This window comes from Lathyrus oleraceus, chromosome 7, assembly GCF_024323335.1.
Source record: "Lathyrus oleraceus cultivar Zhongwan6 chromosome 7, CAAS_Psat_ZW6_1.0, whole genome shotgun sequence".
NCBI lineage: Eukaryota > Viridiplantae > Streptophyta > Magnoliopsida > Fabales > Fabaceae > Lathyrus > Lathyrus oleraceus.
The window spans coordinates 3819900-3841962 of record NC_066585.1 but is presented as its reverse complement, the minus strand read 5'-3'; the positions used below and the strand labels follow the sequence as shown (position 1 = coordinate 3841962).

At 38.9% G+C, this 22063-nt stretch overlaps 1 protein-coding gene across 1 annotated transcript; it reads right to left on the bottom strand.

Annotated features, from left to right (window-relative positions):
- Positions 1–346: 346 nt before the first annotated feature.
- On the bottom strand, positions 347–2360 carry LOC127100364 (ATP-dependent zinc metalloprotease FTSH 10, mitochondrial). Its single transcript, XM_051037503.1, has 2 exons — positions 1863–2360; positions 347–1783 (listed from the first exon to the last, which is right to left on the bottom strand). The coding sequence occupies exons 1-2, from the start codon at positions 2358–2360 to the stop codon at positions 359–361; spliced, it is 1923 nt and encodes a 640-aa protein (XP_050893460.1). The 3' UTR covers positions 347–358.
- Positions 2361–22063: the final 19703 nt, after the last annotated feature.

The window sequence follows — 22063 nt, the reverse complement described above, 5'->3', positions numbered from 1 at the left end:
GTCCATAGTCTATTAGATCATTTAACTATCCTTCAATTTAGTTAGAAAATAACAAGTAACAAAGACTGAATCAAAGTGCTAACAACCCTAAACAACAGAATTCTAATTCTAACAAACTCTAGAATTCTAATTCTAACAAACTCTATATTTCTAACCAAGTTGACCTTACCAATATAAGAGTTAAAAAGTGACCAAAATGTTGAACTATTTTTTAACATCAAAAGATATTTAATAAAAAGAAACAACAAGTTACAAATGACAAAACAGCTTAATTTTTTCTATAATGTTATCAATCAGTATAAAAAAATGAACATAATGAACATAAACTTAATCATCTATAAGAGAACGACCTCAGGCTCTATAAAAGGTGGTTTGTGCAACCTTCAACCTCCTCCTCATCATGAAATCCAAGCTTAAATCTATCATAATTAGTGACTTCATCACTCTTGAAGGGTCGTGCGCCCAAGACTTGGAGTAAGTCATCTTGGTGAAGTACTTCTTTTTCGAGCAGCAACTCTGCTATTTCAGCCACTTTCTCCTTGTGTTCCTCTATAAGTTTTATTGTATGTTCATATGCTCTGTCCACCCATTCACGCACTTCAGAATCAATGATTGCACCAGTTTTGCTGCTGTATGGTTTAGAAGTCTCATATGAGTCCCCTCTCTGAGGGAAAGATAGGAGGCCGACTTTTTCGCTGAAACCATAGACGGCTACTTGAGCATATGTTATCTTGGTGACTTTCTCCAAGTCATCTTGTGCTCCTGTAGAGATTGTCCCAATGAGAACCTTTTCGGCAGCCCTGCCACCAAGGATCATACAAGTCCTATCGTAAAGCTGTTCCTTTGTCAAGAAAAGGTTCTCATTTGGAACATACTGAGCAAACCCAAGAGCCGCTGTTCCGCGAGGAATAATAGTTACTTTCAACAATGGCTCAGTATGTTCCAAGAACCAACCTGCAACAGCGTGCCCTGCTTCATGGTAAGCAACGGTACGCCTTTGCAGCTTACTTATTACTTTGTTCTTCTTCTCCAAGCCACCAATGATCCTATCAATAGCTGCCTCGAAATGATCCATTGTGACATGTGATTCTTCCGTCCTTGCAGCAATCAGGGCAGCTTCATTGCAGACATTAGCAATGTCTGCTCCAACAAATCCTGGAGTAAGGGATGCAAGCCTTTGTGAATAATAATATAAAGGCTTGTGGTCAAGTTTGATCCTTTCCAAGTAAATCTGAAATATCTGGTCACGGCCGTTGATGTCGGGTTTATCGACTGTTATATGGCGATCAAAACGGCCAGGCCTAAGCAAGGCTTTGTCTAATACATCAACTCTATTTGTCCCTGCCAAAACAACAACTCCAGCCGTGGTTCCAAAACCATCCATCTCCACCAACAATTGGTTTAAAGTATTCTCACGCTCCTCGCTTGAATGGGAATGGCTACCACCCCTCGACCGACCAATCGCATCGATCTCATCAATAAATATTATACTAGGAGCACACTTCCTTGCTTCATTAAACAAGCTTCTCACCCTAGATGCTCCAACACCAACATACATTTCCACGAAATCAGAACCAGACATCGAAAGAAACGGCACGCCAGACTCCCCTGCCGTTGCTTTAGCTAAAAGGGTCTTCCCTGTGCCTGGAGGACCCACCAGAAGAGCCCCTTTCGGAATTTTAGCACCAAGCTCTTCATATTTCTCAGGATTCCTCAGAAAGTGCACAAAATCCATAATCTCTTGCTTTGCCTCATCACAGCCAGCAACATCTTTAAAAAAGACCTGAACAAGATGAATTCAAAATAAGAAAAACATTACATGATGTTAAAAAAACACATATAAAACATTAGTCATTACTAACCTTGTTATCATCATTCTCGTCTGCTTTGATAACATGTCCTCCATTCATGTTGTTAAGTAATCCACTAATACCCTTACTATTAATGACAACCATATGCAAGAAACATATGAAAAGTATCATGCATAAAAGAAAATCGATAGTTTCATAATAAGAATAAATAACAGGTACAAAATCATGAGGATTAATGCCGAGCACTCTTTGTGCTTCCTCTAATCTAAACTCAAAAGATTCAACATTTCCAATTTTGAAATAACATTGATATTTGCCACCACTGTCTTCTCTTTGATTAGAATAAGAGTTCTTAACATATACTTTGGCAACATTTTTCTTGGAGACATCAATATGATGAACTAATCCTGGTTCCAGAAACTTGATTCTGAATTCCTGAAAACTAATCTTATTCTGCTTCGGCAGCTTGAAAAAGTCGTGAAAAATGATTTTATTCTGGTTCAGCCCAAGAGGATCAAAATAACGGTATAAAAGTGATAAACCTAACATTGCTGCAATCAACAACAAGGGGTGTGAAGTCTTTGAATTCTCTTCGAGGCTTAGGCGGTAGTTGAGTGGAAGAGGGTTAGGGTTTTAAAGGGTTATATAGCTCATAATATTTGAATTCAATTTCAAATTGATTGGTTAATTTTAATTCAGCTGACATGAACGATTACTTGTTTTCTAAGTAAGCGCAAATAATGCAAACGGTTTCTTGTTTTTCAATTAAGCCCAATTTATTAAGAAAAATTTAATATTCATTTGAGATTAAATATTCATGGCTAGAATATAGGCAGACCCGTTGAGAACTTGGACTTTCATATATTAATGTTAATATATATATATATATATATATATATATATTAAGTAGTTTTATTTGAATAATTATTATTTCAATATTTATACATTATAAATTTTATTAAATCTAGTTATTCTAATTCGAAAATTCTAATAGATATAAAATTTTAAAATGAGAAAAAAGAATATATATATATATATATATATATATATATATATATATATATATATATATATATATATATATATATATATATATATATATATATATATATGATTTAACAATCTAAATTTTTTTGATTGAATATTTATGTAATATTATTTTATACTAACAGTGCATTATTTTTAAACTCTCTATATTGTATCAGATCACTCTTTAATTCATAGTAATTTAATATTACATAATAAAATTACTAAATCTTCACAAGCCTATCTATTCTAATCCTAAAACCCTAATCAACATAAAATTCTAAAATTTTCCTTGGTGCTTCAATATTATGTTATATCCTCATTCTTCTTCAGGTTATCAAATTAAAATTTTATCTCTCTCTTTTCTTAAAATTTCTCGCTTGTTCTCTCCTTTCTTTTTATGTTTTCTCTTTCAATTTTATCTTCTTTCTTTCCATAATCCTTTTTGTTTTAACTTCATCAATTTCATCAAGATCAAAGATCCATCAACTTCATATTATATTCTTTTTCTTCTTTCATTTTTTTATTTAAATCAATATTTTTATTTATGTATTGTTCTTTATATCCTATTGTTATTATTATTTTTTCTTTTATGTGGTGTAGGTGCAAAACTGCAATCTCTTATTAGTTCAGATTTAAAAAATCTATTGTTAGTTCGGATATAGAAAATCTATAAATTGTTTTATGTAGTGTAGGCGCAAAACTGCAATCTCTTTCCTTCCACCATTTTTTAATGTAGGTTTGTTCTTTAATATTACTAATATTAACAATTTCGTGCTTTATTCTAAATCTTTATTTTTTATTTTTAAATTTCAATACATTTTTATAAAATTAAAATATTTGTGTCTCGTTAAGACAACTCCGTTGATAGCTATTATATAGGGACATCGGATACCGTGGCTCAAAGTCAATAATTCAAAAGCTTATTTTATTTGACAAAAATGCCTTTATATATATATATATATATATATATATATATATATATATATATATATATATATATATATATATATATATATATATATATATATATATATATATATATATATATATATATATATATATATATATATATATATATATATATATATATATATATATATATATATATATATATATATAACAAAAGTATGCGTCTATCATAGAAAATAATTGATGCAAACAAATAGAATAATAATTACAATAAATAAAATCAATAGAAGCTATAGATATGCACATAATGGTACAATATGTGATTGCAACAAATTATGTATCCTTGTGATTTGGTTGTGATCTAATATGCCTCATTAAGATGAAGGTACCGTCAATGACCTTTATCTTTCTCATAAGTTCTTGAAACTGTGGTATTGGTAATGGCTTTGTGAGAACGTCGACAATTTGATCCTTTGTTGACACATGACTAACTAATTTTTTTCCAGCCCGAACTTGTTCTAAATAAAAATGATAGTCCATAGATATATGTTTCATTCTTGAATGTAGAATTGGATTAGACAAACATATATGACCCCAACATTATCACATAAAAGCTTAGATGGTTGAGATATCGAAATATGGAATTCTAAAATAAGGTTTGTGAGCCACGTGATTTTGGTGGTAGTACCGTGTGATATTCTGATACTGTGAACGAACAAGTTATTATCTCTTTCTTCTTAGAGAGCCATGAGATAGTATTACCACCAAAAAATATAATGTATGCAGACGTGGACGTGCGATCATCGGGATTTCCACCCCAGTCAGTATCATTGTAGGCAAGTAGTTGAAAGGAGTGTGGTTTCTTAAGTATGATGCCAAAATTAATGGTGGATTTGAGGTACCTAAGTAACCTTTTAAGGTGCTGGAAGTGGAGGGTGATAGATTTGTGCATGAATTGAGAGAGTTTGTTGACAACAAATGAGATATCGGGCCGCGTGAGGTTTAAGTATTGCAAAGCACCTATTATTTTTCTGTATTGAGTGGAATTAGTGGCGGGACTGCCATCATGTAATATGAGAATTACTGTGGAAGAAAGAGGCGAGGGTGATGGTTTAGCATCAACCATGTTAATTTTTTTCCAAAATGTCACGTATATACTTGTGTTATGAAAGGACCATTTCAACACATCTAGGGATTAACTCAATTCCTATAACGTAGTGATGGGTAACCATATTTTTGAGAGAGAACTGTTGGGACAAGGAACTGATAAAATGAGTGAGAAACTTTGTTTAATTACGAATGACTAAAAGATCATCAACATAAACGAAGAAATAGGAAATGGTTACACCTTTGTGATATATGAACAATGACAGATCATTCTTACTCATTGTAAACCCATTAGTAGTGATGAAGGTTTTGAGAGCATCATGCCATGCTCGTGGTGCTTAACGTAAACCATAGATGGCTTTGTGAAGTTTACAAACATGATGGGGTTGTTAAGCATCTTTCAAACCGGGTGGATGAGCCATGTAAACATCCTCCTCTAAAGTGCCTTGGAGGAAAGCATTATTGATATATAATTGATGCATAGTGCACTGATATCCAAGTGCAATGGTGAAAATAAGTTTAATTGTTTATGGATGAATAACAAGTGCAAATATCTCTTTAAAATCTATTCCTAGACATTGCATGTATCCTTTTGCAACTAGGCGGGCCTTGTATCTAGGGATAGTTCCATCTGGATTCCTTTTGATGCAAAACAACTATTTACATTCAACAATGTTGTGGTTGGAAGGTGGTGGAACTAGAGTCCACGTACAATTGCGTATTAATGCATCAAATTATTATTAAATGGCTTGTCTCCAACGAGGATGTTACATGGCTTGTATAATGTTTAACAATTCAAGATTCTCGGATAGTGGATGATAAGAGACATGAATAAACTTTTAAAATGTTATTTTTATTATCTTGTTTGCTTATGGTGACTATTAGTGTCTACAACATTTTGGTTAATGGGAATTGATAAAGAAGTTGAAGAATAATGATGGTTACCTGATGAAGTGTGTAAACCCAAAGGAGCCTCATGGATTAATTTGGTAGGCACAATGAGCAATGGATTCAAAGGAGGTATATGCTTATGAGTTAGAGGTAGGGTTAGGTTAGGTGATGGTTTTGAATGTAAGGGTAGGCTAGTGTGCGATTCTAGAGGTCTGGTTAATGATGTTAGAATGATGGTGTAATACCCCAAAATTTACCCTTCATTTCTCCTGGAGGCATGGGATTATGTTTTACCCCCCTCATTCATGCATTCATTTTTAGGTCATTTAACATTTCATATTGCATTTCATCATGTCAATCAGAATTAGCTCCAAGAAGCTTGAATATCATCTAAGACACTTTGTGGGTTCTATCCGGGTGATCAGTCAACACAAGTGAATGACTTGAGCTACTTCCAACATGTTCAAATGGGGTATATTCATCATTCAAAATGCTAATCTGGAGGGAGCAAAAGCCTGTTCCTGAGTTGTCATGCTCACTAGGCGAGCAATGTGGTTCGCTTAGCGAATCCGAACTGTCATGCTCGCTAGGCGAGCAAATTCTTCGCTAGGCGAAGACCACGCGTTTTGAAAAATGTAACAGAAAAATCTTGGACTTGGACCTCTCTCATTTGAGCCCACAAAGCCACGAAAATCAAGTTATAAAAAGGGGAGAAGAGGTGAAGGCTAAGGACACTCTGAAATTTCCTGGGAACAAAACCCTAGAGAAGAGCTAACAGAATTCAGAGCAGACTCCATAGCACCAGATCACCTCTATCAATTCCATCTCATATAAACCCTAAGATCGCTTTGCAAACCGAACCAGGCAATTCAATTTCATTCGATCTCTCCAATCAGGTTTGCCCTATCCCCTTTATTTTATACTTTCAATTTGAAATTTCTAAATGTATGAGGTATTATGGGAAGAGTGGGTATCGTTAGGTTTTGCATGTGGGTTTAGATACGCGTGAATGTGTAAAACAATGCTTTGAATGTGTGATCGCTTAATTTCTGAAATATGTACCATAGGGTTTAGGGTTACCAAAATCGGACTGTTATCAAGGAAGAAACCAAAACCTGCAGGCATTCGCTAACACCTCGCTAGGCGAGCATGTAGCGAAGCTTCGCTAGCACCTCGCTAAGCGAAGCAGTAGCGAGCATGACAGTAGCTGTTTTCCTTTCTATTTTGCTCTCTAACCTGTTTGTGTTTTATTGTGATATGTTTCCTCTTGCATCCGTGCATTGATCACTTGACGCTGTCGTTATTATGTTTCTTTTGTTTGGTGCAACTCTTGATTGCATCTTATTATTCTAACCTGTTTGTTGAGTTTTTTTGTGAGGGCTCACATGACTCCTAAAGAGATAGCTCGCTGGGTATTCCACTTTATTTGTGGGATACCGCTTGGAGATTTATTCCGATTACTTGTACTGACTTGCTTTCTTTGATGGTGCCAGCTTGAGAGATCTCTGGGTTTCTCGTTTCTTTAGTTGCTGTTACTTCGGATCTTTATCCGTGTGGTAGATCTCTTGATCCCTTTTACATTTTCCCGCATTTTACTGCTTTCTTAGCTGAAAGACATCGATAGGAGGCAATGTTTTTGTGTGTTCACCAGTGCTAAAGACCTTCAGGAATAGGCAATTGACGGATAAAAGGGATTAGCAGTCAATCCCCCGTTATTCAGCGTGTCGTTCTTTATGCTCACACTACGCGTCGATGCTTCAGAACAAAAGCCCAAGATCTTTTGTCCGGTCGGTCAGTGGAGAGGGTTCAACCTTTCTGAATCCCCACTCTTTGTCATGAGCTCACCCTGTCTAGGGTTAAGAGCTATGAGGTCTTATCCTCATTACCCTTTTGATCTGCTCACCCTGACGTTCGTGTCAGTGGTTAAGAGCCCGTTTGATTACCTTTCCATGGCTTGTTTGTCGAGGTTGATATGACCCCTCTTGACTAAAGCCCTACCCATGTATGTTTGAGTCCCCCTTGGTGGTGCGTTTCCTTTAAGATACATGTTTTGTATGGTGTGATCGTCCCCCATAGGTTTGCTAGGCTTCGTATAGTCTCTCGTTTGCATTTTAACTAAGGTAGCACTGTTCCTTCGTCTAGGACTTCCTTTTTGCATGAGCATTCCTAAAACACAAACAAACTCATTGACTTTTCTTCTCCTAAGAACACGTTAACTCCTTCTACTACAGGCGAGTAAGTCTCCAAAGGTCGAGCATCCGGTAGATTGCGTAGTAACGTCGTTCACCTAAAAAACACAGAACAAACCGGAATAGTCTGCCGAACTACGACAACTCTGATTCTCATGTTCAGATGAGATACGTAGGCACAAGATGCGATGTCTTGCCGAGTTTGACTAACGACTAACAACTAATCTTTGTTTGCTCTCACCCTCGTTGCGATCGAGACCTTCCCTTTCTCTTGCCCTAGTTGCAATCGAGACCCTTATTCCCGTAGTTAGCCGAACTACAATTTGCTCTGATTCTCATTCCAGATGAGATACGTGAGCATAAGACGCAATGTCTTAGCGAACACACTTCTCTTTAACCCATAGGTAGCCGAGCTACGAAGACTCTGATTCTCGTATTCAGATGAGATACGTATGCAGTGGATGCGACATCCGTGCGAGTCATTTTCTTTTGACCCCTTTTTTAGTAAATAGTACATTAGATAAACCCACACCCTTTAGACAAGAACAACAAGAGTGGATCCCGTAGAGTACTACGGATGCGTAGGGGTGCTAATACCTTCCCTTCGCATAATCGACTCCCGAACCCAAGATTTGGTTGCGAGACCTTGTCTTTTCCTTTCCTTTTTCCAGGTGTACTTCGAGCGTTTCCTTTCCCCCCTTTGGGATAAATAACGCACGGTGGCGACTCTTCTGTCATTTTCCCTTTTCGCCGGTTGTTTTTCGCAGGTTACGACAGCTGGCGACTCCACTGGGGACAATCGGTTTCCCTAAGCGAGTCCCTCCTAGCTTTTGTGGGTTGTTTGTTTATTGGGTGTTTATTTCTTTTGTATAGTTATTTATTTACCTGCTTGCATTCATGTACATATGTCTGCTGTATCTGTTACGTTCTGTGGTTTGTTTGTTTGTTGGGGTGGGATGTTCTATGAGAGATAAGCCCACTACCCAGGCTTGAGCGTACACACAGGTTTTAGAGTGGATAGTCATTAGGCTTGCGTGGCATGTTGCTACGTTAAGTCGTTCATGAAGACCCACACCTAGACGAGGTTTCTGTTGGATATATTCTGTCATATGGGTGTTCCATAACGACATGATGTTCCTTTAGAAATCGTCGACTCTGGTGACCATTTCCCGAGAACTCAGTCAAGGCCTCTCCTCCGAGATGTGATTATGCTAGCTCTGATGGGCGCATTCTCGCTGCTCAATTCGAGGACCCAGAGACTGGGAACTTGCTTTAAGATGTCCTGTTGAGGGGAGTCATTGGAGGTCTTTTATTCCTTAATAATGCCAAACCTTCAGTGGTAAATGTATTATTCGACTAAAGGGCTGAAGCTGACAAACTTCTGTTCTTAGAACCTACCAGTGAGGGGCGAGCTAAATTCAGGAAACCTAACCTCCAACCAACCCGGTTTTCTGGTATTCTTATTGGAGCAGAGCTTTGATCTCTTATATGTTCCTCAGTGGGTTTCTCTTCAGACAGTACAATCCAACAGTTGTTCAAGCAGATACAGCCATTGCATTGCACTGCATTGCATCACATCATTTTGCATTCATATCATTTAACACATGTTTATCTACTTCTAGGGGTATATGTCTTCTTCTTGATTCTAGTTGGGGTTTTCTTCTTACACTGTTTATCAAATGTGAGACCGGAATCAAGGGGGTAGAATACCCGTTGGAATTGATAAACATGTCATTGCATTTGCATATCCATCAACATGTCTTGCATAACAGGTACCGCCGCAGTGTTCTCAGTTGTTTGATGTTCCACTACTAGGATAGCTAACTCAGCCATCCACCGATACGGTACCCGACCTATAAAGAAAGATAAGTTTGGGATTGGGTATTAGCCAACATTGACTTCTACAACTTCAACACTTCAGACTCGTCAGGGGCCGATTACTTTCTCCAATGCTGGCATCATCCAATATGGCCAGGTCTCTGCGGTCAACGATGAAGATGGGGATAGTGATTGCGACATCGATAGCTGGGTGCGTCCGAGGATCCCGGGTGAAGTCATCAATAATTGGTCTTCTGAGGAGATTGTCCAAGTCACTTTTCTGGAGGAGTAATTTTTCTTTGTTTATTCATGCATGTCCAAGTCTTATGTTCCGCCCAGGGCGTAATGACTCATTGTAGGGCTCATCTATGCGAATACCTGCATTTTTTATCATAAATAAAGGACGTCTTTTTGCATTCAAATATTTCGTTCCCTGTCTTTCTATTTTTGTAGTTTTCAAAAAAACAAAAATCAAAAAAATATTTTGGCAATGTATTGTTTAGTTTTCACTCCTTGTTCACACTCATAAGCACATACCATCACTCATGCAAATGCACATCACCGGATCCTATTGATAACAGTTTTGCTATGGCTCGCTTCAACTTTGAAAATCCAATCTTTCAAGCTGAAGAAGAGGGTGACGAAGACTGTGAACTCCCTGAAGAACTTGCCAGGCTATTAAAGCAAGAAAAAAGGGTCATTCAACCGCATCAAGAGTCTACTGAAGTGATTAATCTTGGCACCGAGGACGTCAAGAGAGAGATCAAGATAGGGGCTGCTTTGGAAGATAATGTGAAGAAGGGGTTGACTGAATTGCTGCAAGAGTATGTTTACATCTTCGCCTGGTCTTATCAGGACATGCCAGGGCTTGACACAGACATTATGGTACACCGCTTGCCTCTCAAAGAAGGTTGCCCTCTGGTCAAGCAGAAGCTCAGAAGAACAAGACCAGAGATGGCTGTCAAGATAAAGGAAGAAGTGCAAAAACAGTTGGATGCGGGGTTTCTAGCAGTCACCAATTATCCTCCATGGGTTGCAAACATCGTTCCAGTACCTAAGAAGGATGGAAAGGTACGGATGTGTGTCGACTACCGGGATCTGAACAGAGCTAACCCTAAGGACGATTTCCCATTACCTCACATCGACGTTTTGGTGGATAACACGGCTCAGTTCTCGGTATTCTCCTTCATGGATGGCTTTTCTGGCTATAATCAAATCAAGATGGCACCAGAAGACATGGAGAAGACAACATTCATAACCCCATGGGGCACCTTCTGCTACAAGGTGATGCCGTTTGGTCTGAAAAAATGCTGGGGCAACATATCAACGAGCGATGGTGACTCTTTTCCATGATATGATTCATCATGAAATCGAGGTTTATGTTGACGATATGATTGCCAAATCTCATACAGAAGAAGAACATCTGGTGAATTTGCAGAAACTGTTTGAGCGTTTGAGAAAATTCAAGCTGAGGCTTAATCCGAACAAGTGTACTTTCGGGGTGAGATCTGGAAAACTGTTGGGTTTCATTGTTAGCGGAAAAGGGATTGAGGTGGATCCTGCCAAAGTGAAAGCGATACAAGAAATGCCTGAGCCAAGAACAGAAAAACAAGTCCGTGGTTTCTTAGGAAGGTTGAACTACATTGCAAGGTTCATCTCTCACCTAACAGCCACGTGTGAGCCAATATTCAAATTGTTGAGAAAAGATCAGGCCATCAGGTGGAATGATGATTGTCAAAGGGATTTCGAGAAGATAAAAGAGTATTTGCAGAATCCTCCTATCCTCATGCCTCCCGTCCCAGGGAGACCGTTGATTATGTATTTGATAGTACTAGATGATTCCATGGGCTGCGTTCTCGGTCAACACGACGAGACAGGTAGGAAAGAGCATGCCATCTACTACCTTGTAGCAACCTGAAAAATACAGTGCGCGAAAAAAACAACCGGCGAAAGAAAATGATAGAAGAGTCGCCACCGTGCGTTATTTATCCCAAAGGAGGGAAAGGAAACGCTCGAAGTAAACCTGAAAAAGGAAAGGACAAGACGGGGTCTCGCAACCAAATCTTGGGTTCGGGAGTCGGTTATGCGAAGGGAAGGTATTAGCACCCCTACACATCCGTAGTACTCTACGGGATCCACTTTTGTAGTTCTTGTCTAAAGGGTGTGAGTTTATCTTGTGCTATTTACCAAAAAAAATGGGTTAAATGAAAATGACTCGCGCGGATGTCGCATTCACTGCATACGTATCTCATTTGAACATGAGAATCAGAGTCTTCGTAGCTCGGATGACCCGGATTGGGGGGATGTTGTTGGTGTAAGCCCTAGAGGCCAATACTTTTTGGTACTTGTATCGAATTATTTATTAATAATAAAAGGCATTTTCTTTATTATGGTTGATTAATAAAGTCCCTGGAGTAGATAGTCTGTTTGATGTATTAAATGTGACTTAATCATGAGAACACATTAAACATAAGAACACTATTCTTAAAGTATCCGTAGTCGAGCTTTAGTGTGAAGTGGGATAACATTAAAGCATTAAGACTATTATGTTTTTAGACTGATGATCACATCTCATGGATCATGGATAAAGAGTTATCAAGTCTTAAACATAGGTATGAATATTAGGAGTAATATTTATACCGGATTGACCCGCTATGAGAATACTATATAGAAAGTTATGCAAAGTGTCATAAGTTATTCTCATGGTGATAATAGTGTATTCCACTCTTCGACCTGAAACCACTATGGATCCTAGATGTAGAGTTGAGTGCTTTATTGCTGATCCAACATTGTCCGTAACTGGATAACCATAAAGACAGTTAATGGGTACTCCACAAAGCATGCTGAGGGACATGAGTGTCCTAGATGGAATTTGCCCATCCTGCGTAACAGGATAAATGTCTATGGGCCCAATATTGAACTGAACAAGGATGACACGGTCTATGCCTTGTGTTCAATATAGACATAAGGGCAAAAGGGTAATTATACACATAAGTATTATCACAGAAGGAATTGTCAGATCACATGACATTTTCGTGTCTTGGGTAGCAGTGATGTGTTGCTAGATACCGCTCACTGTTTATTATGTTAAATGCGTGATTTAATATAATTGCCAACGTCACGAAAACCTACAGGGTCACACACAAAGAACGGATTGATGAGAGATAGAGTAACTAAGGAATACCGTAAGGTACGGTGCCCTTAAGTGAGTTATAGAGCATCGTAAGGTACGATGTACTTGAGTAGAATACGAAATATGGTAAGGTACCATGAGCTTAAGTGATTTTGGGCATATTATAAGATATGGGCCAAAATACACTTAAGTGGGCTTTTAGCTTGAAGCCCACACAAGTGGTTCTATAAATAGAACCCTTGTGCAGAAGCAAAAATTTGCGGTTGCATTATTTTCGTTTTCTCACTCTCTCTCTCTCTCACTCAAAGCCTTCATTCGTACCAGCTAGCACTGAGATTGAAGGAATCCGTTCGTGTGGACTGAGTAGAGACGTTGTCATCGTTCAACGTTCGTGATCGCTTCGTGGATCTGCATCAAAGGTTTTGATCATCACAAGAGATCTGCACCAAAGGTTTCAACCGTCACAAGAGGTAAATATTCTATCACTGATCATGACCATTCGTAAGGATCTCTAAAGGAGAAAATTTTAATTTCCGCTGCGTTTTGGACCGCAATTCTCCTTCAGTGGTATCAGAGCCACTTACGAAACCATGAATCGGATAGTTGTTTAATTCCTGTATTAATATGATTAAAAGACAGAATGAATCAATTAATTAAACGGGTAATTAAATTTGGCATCATGAGTGTATAAGTTGGATGATTGATGTTGACTATGCTTCGGTACCGACATTAGTATGGTGAAGCAGCGATACATCGATCGTCCATAGGTTACGCAATTGAGACCGATCAACTTATATATGATATAAGTAATCCTAATGTAAAATACGGTATATGTGATATACTGTTTCTGTTTCGTTCATTCGAACACTAAATGATTGTTTTCCTTTGAGCGATCAATGGTCATTTGCTTCGGAATCCGACATTAGTATGGTGAAGCAATGACCTATTGATCAATCATACTGAATCAACAATCGAGGTGTGTTTGACGGTCTGAAATTGGCGCATTAGGGTTGGTGACGGCGCAAGGGTTGTGCCGTCAAGAAGTTGTGAATTTAGGGCTTTTTGGAAGAGGTCCGTAGACTGTTTCAAAGTCCTATTAGTTTGGCCGCGTGAAGCTCGTGTGACGAGCGTAACAGGCGTAACAAACTGGATGCGTGACGGTCGTAACACGCCCATGACGGTCGTCACACTCACATTGCCTGTGACGGTCGTCACACGCCTGTGACGGTCGTCACACTCCCAGAGTCAAAAAAATTTGGGGTTCCTGTTTTGTGACTACGCAAGGATTGTGTTCATGCAAAACAATGTCCATTTCAAATGAATTGTGAATTTGGGCTTTTTGGAAGAGGTCCGTAGACTGTTTCAAAGTCCTATTAGTTTGGCCGCGTGAAGCTCGTGTGACGAGCGTAACAGGCGTAACAAACTGGATGCGTGACGGTCGTAACACGCCCATGACGGTCGTCACACTCACATTGCCTGTGACGGTCGTCACACGCCTGTGACGGTCGTCACACTCCCAGAGTCAAAAAAATTTGGGGTTCCTGTTTTGTGACTACGCAAGGATTGTGTTCATGCAAAACAATGTCCATTTCAAATGAATTGTTCATTAAAATTTTTGGACAGGGGCGCTGCCCCTCCAACCCCGCAAGGGCGCTGCCCCTTGGCCTCGTCTGCTGACCGGGCAGCGGAACCCCCGGCTAACTCTGCGTAGTGTGATCGGTCGCCAAAATTTAATTTGGTTTTAATTAATTAAAGGAATTAAAAATTTAATAATAACAATGTGTTTATTATTATTGCCTTGTGGTGATCAGTTATGGCCTTAGTTGTCCTTTATTTTGTTTTGGGTTTTTTAAATACGACCTGCGTGTCGTGCCTCTCCTTTTGATCTCTTAATGTAACTTCTTTTCTCATCTCAAACCCTCGTATGTAAAACGAGTTTCTTCTGGAATGTAATGTTATGAATAAAGAGAAGAAGACAATGTTATGAAGAAAGAGAAGATTTCAATATCAAAGGAGGACAATCTTGAAGATCTTGCTTGGAGAAGCTTAGAGAAGAATTCAATATTAAAGGAGGACAACCTTGAAGATCTTGCTTGGAGAAGCTTAGATCGTTGTAGGTTAGCTTAGGTTCTCTCATTGGCTTGGGAGAACAATTGCGCTAGGGGCCATAACTGTTTCATTTTGTTTGTATGTATGTTGATGCATGCGAATGTATGTTGATGCATGTGACAGACGATTTATATGATAAACAAGCCGGTGAGATCATAACAATTGCAATTCCCTCAAACTAAAATATTAAGTTTATGCTTTCCAAGTTTTAACACTCATCAAGACTAGTAATGGATAATGTAGGTTTCGCCTACGCGAGGTGCATGATCTATATATTAGTAAGGTGCGATGGGATAATTGTAATATCCAACTGTTAAAACAATGGGTCAAACTTAACTAAACAAATTATAATAAGATTATATATATGTTTAGAAGCAAGAGTTGGTAATGATCCATATGATGGATTGGAATAAGGAGTTATTCACCCAACTGAAATATTCGAGAGTTGTATGAGATACAATTGGAAGGAGTTCCTACCTAAATAACCTAGTTTTGTGTAATCCGCCTACGCGGACTTAGAACGAAGTGAAATATGGATCTCGACCCACTAGAAAATCTTCCAACGGGATTTTCCGAATCAAATGATGAGGGTCATTTGTTTTGAATAAAATAGTGGGAGCGTGTTTAATTAAAGGCCTAATTAAATATGTCAATGATACTTATATTTTCATTAATCCTTATGTAGATAACCATGACAACAAACACCTCTAACAACATATTGCGATCAAACCTTGAGAAAGAAAAATTGTCTGGGACAAATTTTCTGGATTGGTACCGAAACATGAGGATTGTCCTCAAACATGATAAAGGGAAATGCAAGGAAGTTGCCAAACCCAAACCCACTATTGCTGCTTTGAAGCCTAGTGGAAGCATAGAGAAAGAAGGCACCTGCTTCCATTGCGGTAAGACCGCACACTGGAAGAGGAACTGCCCAAAGTACCTGGAAGATAGGAAGAATGGAGTAGAGACTCCAACTTCAGGTATTTTTGTTATTGAAATTAATTTATCTACTTCAGCATCATGGGTATTAGATACCGGATGCGGTTCTCACATTTGTACAAATGTGCAAGAACTAAAAGGGAGTAGAAAATTGACAAAAGGTGAAGTCGACCTACGAGTTGGTAATGGAGCAAAGGTTGCTGCCTTAGCCGTAGGAACCTATGAATTGACTTTACCTAGTGGTTTAATAATTCAGTTAGAGAACTGTTATTATGTACCAGTAATTAGCAGGAATATTATTTCCGTTTCTTGTTTGGACAAGATTGGTTTTTCATTCATGATAAAGAACAATTGTTGCTCAATTTATTTGAATGATATATTCTATGCTACTGCACAAATGAGCAATGGACTGTATGTCCTTGATCTCGAAATGCCTATATATAACATTAATACTAAAAGGATGAAACCTAACGAGTTAAATCCAACTTACCTTTGGCATTGTCGATTAGGCCACATAAATGAGAAATGCATTTCCAAACTCCAAAAAGATGGACTCTTGGACTCTTTTGATTATGAATCATATGAGACATGCAGATCTTGTTTAATTGGAAAGATGACAAAGTCTCCATTCACAGGAAAAGGTGAAAGAGCTAATGATCTTTTGGCCCTCATACATACTGATGTATGTGGACCACTGAACATACCAGCCAGAGGAGGTTTTCAGTACTTCATCACATTCACTGATGATTTCAGTAGATATGGTTATGTGTATTTAATGAAACACAAATCAGAGTCCTTTGAAAAGTTCAAGGAGTTCAAGAATGAAGTACAAAACCAACTAGGTAAGAATATTAAAACTCTTCGATCAGATCGAGGTGGTGAGTATTTAAGCCTAGAGTTTGATGACCATCTGAAAGAGTGTGGGATCCTATCCCAACTTACTCCTCCTGGAACACCCCAATGGAATGGTGTATCTGAGAGAAGAAATCGAACCCTGTTAGACATGGTCCGATCCATGATGAGTCATGCCGATCTTCCAAACTCCTTTTGGGGACATGCGCTATTGACAGCAGCTTACACACTTAACCGTGTTCCATCCAAAAAGGTTGATAAGACACCATATGAGCTATGGAGTGGTAAGAGACCACATATGTCTTACATGAAGATTTGGGGTTGCGAAGTTTATGTGAAACGACAAATTTCAACTAAGCTTGAGCCCAAATCTGACAAATGCTTATTTGTGGGGTATCCTAAAGAAACAAGAGGGTATTACTTCTACAATCCTTCTGAGGGCAAAGTGTTTGTGGCTCGAACTGGAGTTTTCCTAGAAAAGGATTTTATTTCCAAAGGAACCAGTGGGAGGAAAATAGAGCTTGAAGAAATTCAAGAATCACAAAGCATAGATACACCTATGGAGGAATTAGAGCAGGAAACACAAGAAGTTGTGGAAGAGCAACCTGCTCAAGTAGAACAAGACCGACGTAGGTCAAGAAGGATACGTCAACTACCTGAGAGATATGGATATCTCATAACTGATCAAGGTGATGTATTACTCATGGATCAAGATGAGCCTGTGACCTACCAAGAGGCCATAACTGGTCCCGAGTCTGAGAAGTGGCTAGAAGCCATGAAATCTGAAATGGATTCCATGTACACAAACCAAGTTTGGACCTTGGTAGAGCCTCCTGTAGGACTTAACCCTATAGGATGCAAGTGGGTCTTTAAAAAGAAGACTGACATGGATGGTAAGGTACATACCTATAAGGCAAGACTGGTTGCAAAAGGATATAAACAAATTCATGGGATTGACTATGATGAAACCTTTTCACCAGTTGCAATGCTTAAATCTGTTCGGATTTTACTTGCTATCGCTGCATATCATGATTATGAAATATGGCAGATGGATGTCAAAACTGCTTTCCTTAATGGAAATCTTCTTGAGGATGTGTACATGACACAGCCTGAAGGATTTGACATACCAGAGGAAGCCCAAAAGATATGTAAGTTACAAAGATCAATCTATGGATTGAAGCAAGCTTCCAGAAGCTGGAATCTTCGTTTTGATGAAACAGTAAAACAATATGGATTCATCAAGAACGAAGATGAACCTTGTGTCTACAAGAAGGTTAGTGGGAGCATGATCGTTTTCCTGGTATTATATGTAGATGACATATTACTCATTGGAAACGATATCCCTACCCTACAACAAGTAAAGTCTTGGTTGGGGAAATGCTTCTCTATGAAGGACCTAGGTGAAGCAGCCTATATATTAGGAATCAGAATCTATAGAGATAGATCACAAAAACTGCTTGGCCTAAGTCAGAGTACATGCATAGACAAGGTGTTGAGACGCTTTAATATGCATAATTCCAAGAAAGGATTCATACCTATGCAACATGGCCTGTGTCTATCAAAAACACAATCCCCTTTAACTAAGGAAGAAAGGGATCGAATGAATAAGATTCCATATGCATCTGCAATAGGATCTATCATGTATGCCATGTTATGTACTCGACCAGATGTCTCGTATGCTTTAAGTGCAACGAGTAGGTACCAATCTGATCCTGGTGATGCTCACTGGGTAGCTGTCAAGAATATCCTTAAGTATTTAAGAAGGACTAAGGACTCATTCTTGATATATGGAGGTCAGGAAGAGTTAGCTGTAATTGGATACACCGATGCTAGCTTCCAGACAGATAAGGATGACTTTAGATCGCAATCTGGTTATGTGTTTTGCTTAAACGGTGGCGCTGTGAGCTGGAAAAGTTCAAAGCAAGATACAGTTGCTGATTCTACAACCGAGGCCGAGTATATTGCTGCCTCAAGTGCAGCAAAGGAAGCTGTTTGGATCAAAAAGTTCATTAGTGAACTTGGCATAGTTCCTAGCATTGTGGGTCCCATTGGTCTCTACTGTGATAACAATGGTGCTATCGCACAAGCCAAGGAACCTAGATCTCACCAACGATCCAAACACATACTTAGGCGTTATCATCTCATTCGAGAGATAATAGATAGAGGAGATGTGAAAATATGTAAAGTACCTACACTTGACAATATAGCTGACCCACTGACAAAGCCTCTTGCACAGCAGAAGCATGATGGCCATACTAGATCTATGGGTATTAAGGGTATGCCTGATTGGCTCTAGTGCTAGTGGGAGATTGTTGGTGTAAGCCCTAGAGGCCAATACTTTTTGGTACTTGTATCGAATTATTTATTAATAATAAAAGGCATTTTCTTTATTATGGTTGATTAATAAAGTCCCTGGAGTAGATAGTCTGTTTGATGTATTAAATGTGACTTAATCATGAGAACACATTAAACATAAGAACACTATTCTTAAAGTATCCGTAGTCGAGCTTTAGTGTGAAGTGGGATAACATTAAAGCATTAAGACTATTATGTTTGTAGACTGATGATCACATCTCATGGATCATGGATAAAGAGTTATCAAGTCTTAAACATAGGTATGAATATTAGGAGTAATATTTATACCGGATTGACCCGCTATGAGAATACTATATAGAAAGTTATGCAAAGTGTCATAAGTTATTCTCATGGTGATAATAGTGTATTCCACTCTTCGACCTGAAACCACTATGGATCCTAGATGTAGAGTTGAGTGCTTTATTGCTGATCCAACATTGTCCGTAACTGGATAACCATAAAGACAGTTAATGGGTACTCCACAAAGCATGCTGAGGGACATGAGTGTCCTAGATGGAATTTGCCCATCCTGCGTAACAGGATAAATGTCTATGGGCCCAATATTGAACTGAACAAGGATGACACGGTCTATGCCTTGTGTTCAATATAGACATAAGGGCAAAAGGGTAATTATACACATAAGTATTATCACAGAAGGAATTGTCAGATCACATGACATTTTCGTGTCTTGGGTAGCAGTGATGTGTTGCTAGATACCGCTCACTGTTTATTATGTTAAATGCGTGATTTAATATAATTGCCAACGTCACGAAAACCTACAGGGTCACACACAAAGAACGGATTGATGAGAGATAGAGTAACTAAGGAATACCGTAAGGTACGGTGCCCTTAAGTGAGTTATAGAGCATCGTAAGGTACGATGTACTTGAGTAGAATACGAAATATGCTAAGGTACCATGAGCTTAAGTGATTTTGGGCATATTATAAGATATGGGCCAAAATACACTTAAGTGGGCTTTTAGCTTGAAGCCCACACAAGTGGTTCTATAAATAGAACCCTTGTGCAGAAGCAAAAATTTGCGGTTGCATTATTTTCGTTTTCTCACTCTCTCTCTCTCTCACTCAAAGCCTTCATTCGTACCAGCTAGCACTGAGATTGAAGGAATCCGTTCGTGTGGACTGAGTAGAGACGTTGTCATCGTTCAACGTTCGTGATCGCTTCGTGGATCTGCATCAAAGGTTTTGATCATCACAAGAGATCTGCACCAAAGGTTTCAACCGTCACAAGAGGTAAATATTCTATCACTGATCATGACCATTCGTAAGGATCTCTAAAGGAGAAAATTTTAATTTCCGCTGCGTTTTGGACCGCAATTCTCCTTCAGTGGTATCAGAGCCACTTACGAAACCATGAATCGGATAGTTGTTTAATTCCTGTATTAATATGATTAAAAGACAGAATGAATCAATTAATTAAACGGGTAATTAAATTTGGCATCATGAGTGTATAAGTTGGATGATTGATGTTGACTATGCTTCGGTACCGACATTAGTATGGTGAAGCAGCGATACATCGATCGTCCATAGGTTACGCAATTGAGACCGATCAACTTATATATGATATAAGTAATCCTAATGTAAAATACGGTATATGTGATATACTGTTTCTGTTTCGTTCATTCGAACACTAAATGATTGTTTTCCTTTGAGCGATCAATGGTCATTTGCTTCGGAATCCGACATTAGTATGGTGAAGCAATGACCTATTGATCAATCATACTGAATCAACAACCGAGGTGTGTTTGACGGTCTGAAATTGGCGCATTAGGGTTGGTGACGGCGCAAGGGTTGTGCCGTCAAGAAGTTGTGAATTTAGGGCTTTTTGGAAGAGGTCCGTAGACTGTTTCAAAGTCCTATTAGTTTGGCCGCGTGAAGCTCGTGTGACGAGCGTAACAGGCGTAACAAACTGGATGCGTGACGGTCGTAACACGCCCATGACAGTCGTCACACTCGCATTGCCTGTGACGGTCGTCACACGCCTGTGACGGTCGTCACACTCCCAGAGTCAAAAAAATTTGGGGTTCCTGTTTTGTGACTACGCAAGGATTGTGTTCATGCAAAACAATGTCCATTTCAAATGAATTGTGAATTTGGGCTTTTTGGAAGAGGTCCGTAGACTGTTTCAAAGTCCTATTAGTTTGGCCGCGTGAAGCTCGTGTGACGAGCGTAACAGGCGTAACAAACTGGATGCGTGACGGTCGTAACACGCCCATGACGGTCGTCACACTCACATTGCCTGTGACGGTCGTCACACGCCTGTGACGGTCGTCACACGCCTGTGACGGTCGTCACACTCCCAGAGTCAAAAAAATTTGGGGTTCCTGTTTTGTGACTACGCAAGGATTGTGTTCATGCAAAACAATGTCCATTTCAAATGAATTGTTCATTAAAATTTTTGGACAGGGGCGCTGCCCCTCCAACCCCGCAAGGGCGCTGCCCCTTGGCCTCGTCTGCTGACCGGGCAGCGGAACCCCCGGCTAACTCTGCGTAGTGTGATCGGTCGCCAAAATTTAATTTGGTTTTAATTAATTAAAGGAATTAAAAATTTAATAATAACAATGTGTTTATTATTATTGCCTTGTGGTGATCAGTTATGGCCTTAGTTGTCCTTTATTTTGTTTTGGGTTTTTTAAATACGACCTGCGTGTCGTGCCTCTCCTTTTGATCTCTTAATGTAACTTCTTTTCTCATCTCAAACCCTCGTATGTAAAACGAGTTTCTTCTGGAATGTAATGTTATGAATAAAGAGAAGAAGACAATGTTATGAAGAAAGAGAAGATTTCAATATCAAAGGAGGACAATCTTGAAGATCTTGCTTGGAGAAGCTTAGAGAAGAATTCAATATTAAAGGAGGACAACCTTGAAGATCTTGCTTGGAGAAGCTTAGATCGTTGTAGGTT

Bases quoted from the DNA above. Each gene is read 5' to 3' on its own strand.
- LOC127100364 (XM_051037503.1), bottom strand. From the start codon at position 2,360: ATGTTAGGTTTATCACTTTTATACCGTTATTTTGATCCTCTTGGGCTG. The intron at 1,784-1,862 runs GTTAGTAATGAC...CATCTTGTTCAG, and splicing joins ACGAGAATGATGATAACAAG to GTCTTTTTTAAAGATGTTGC.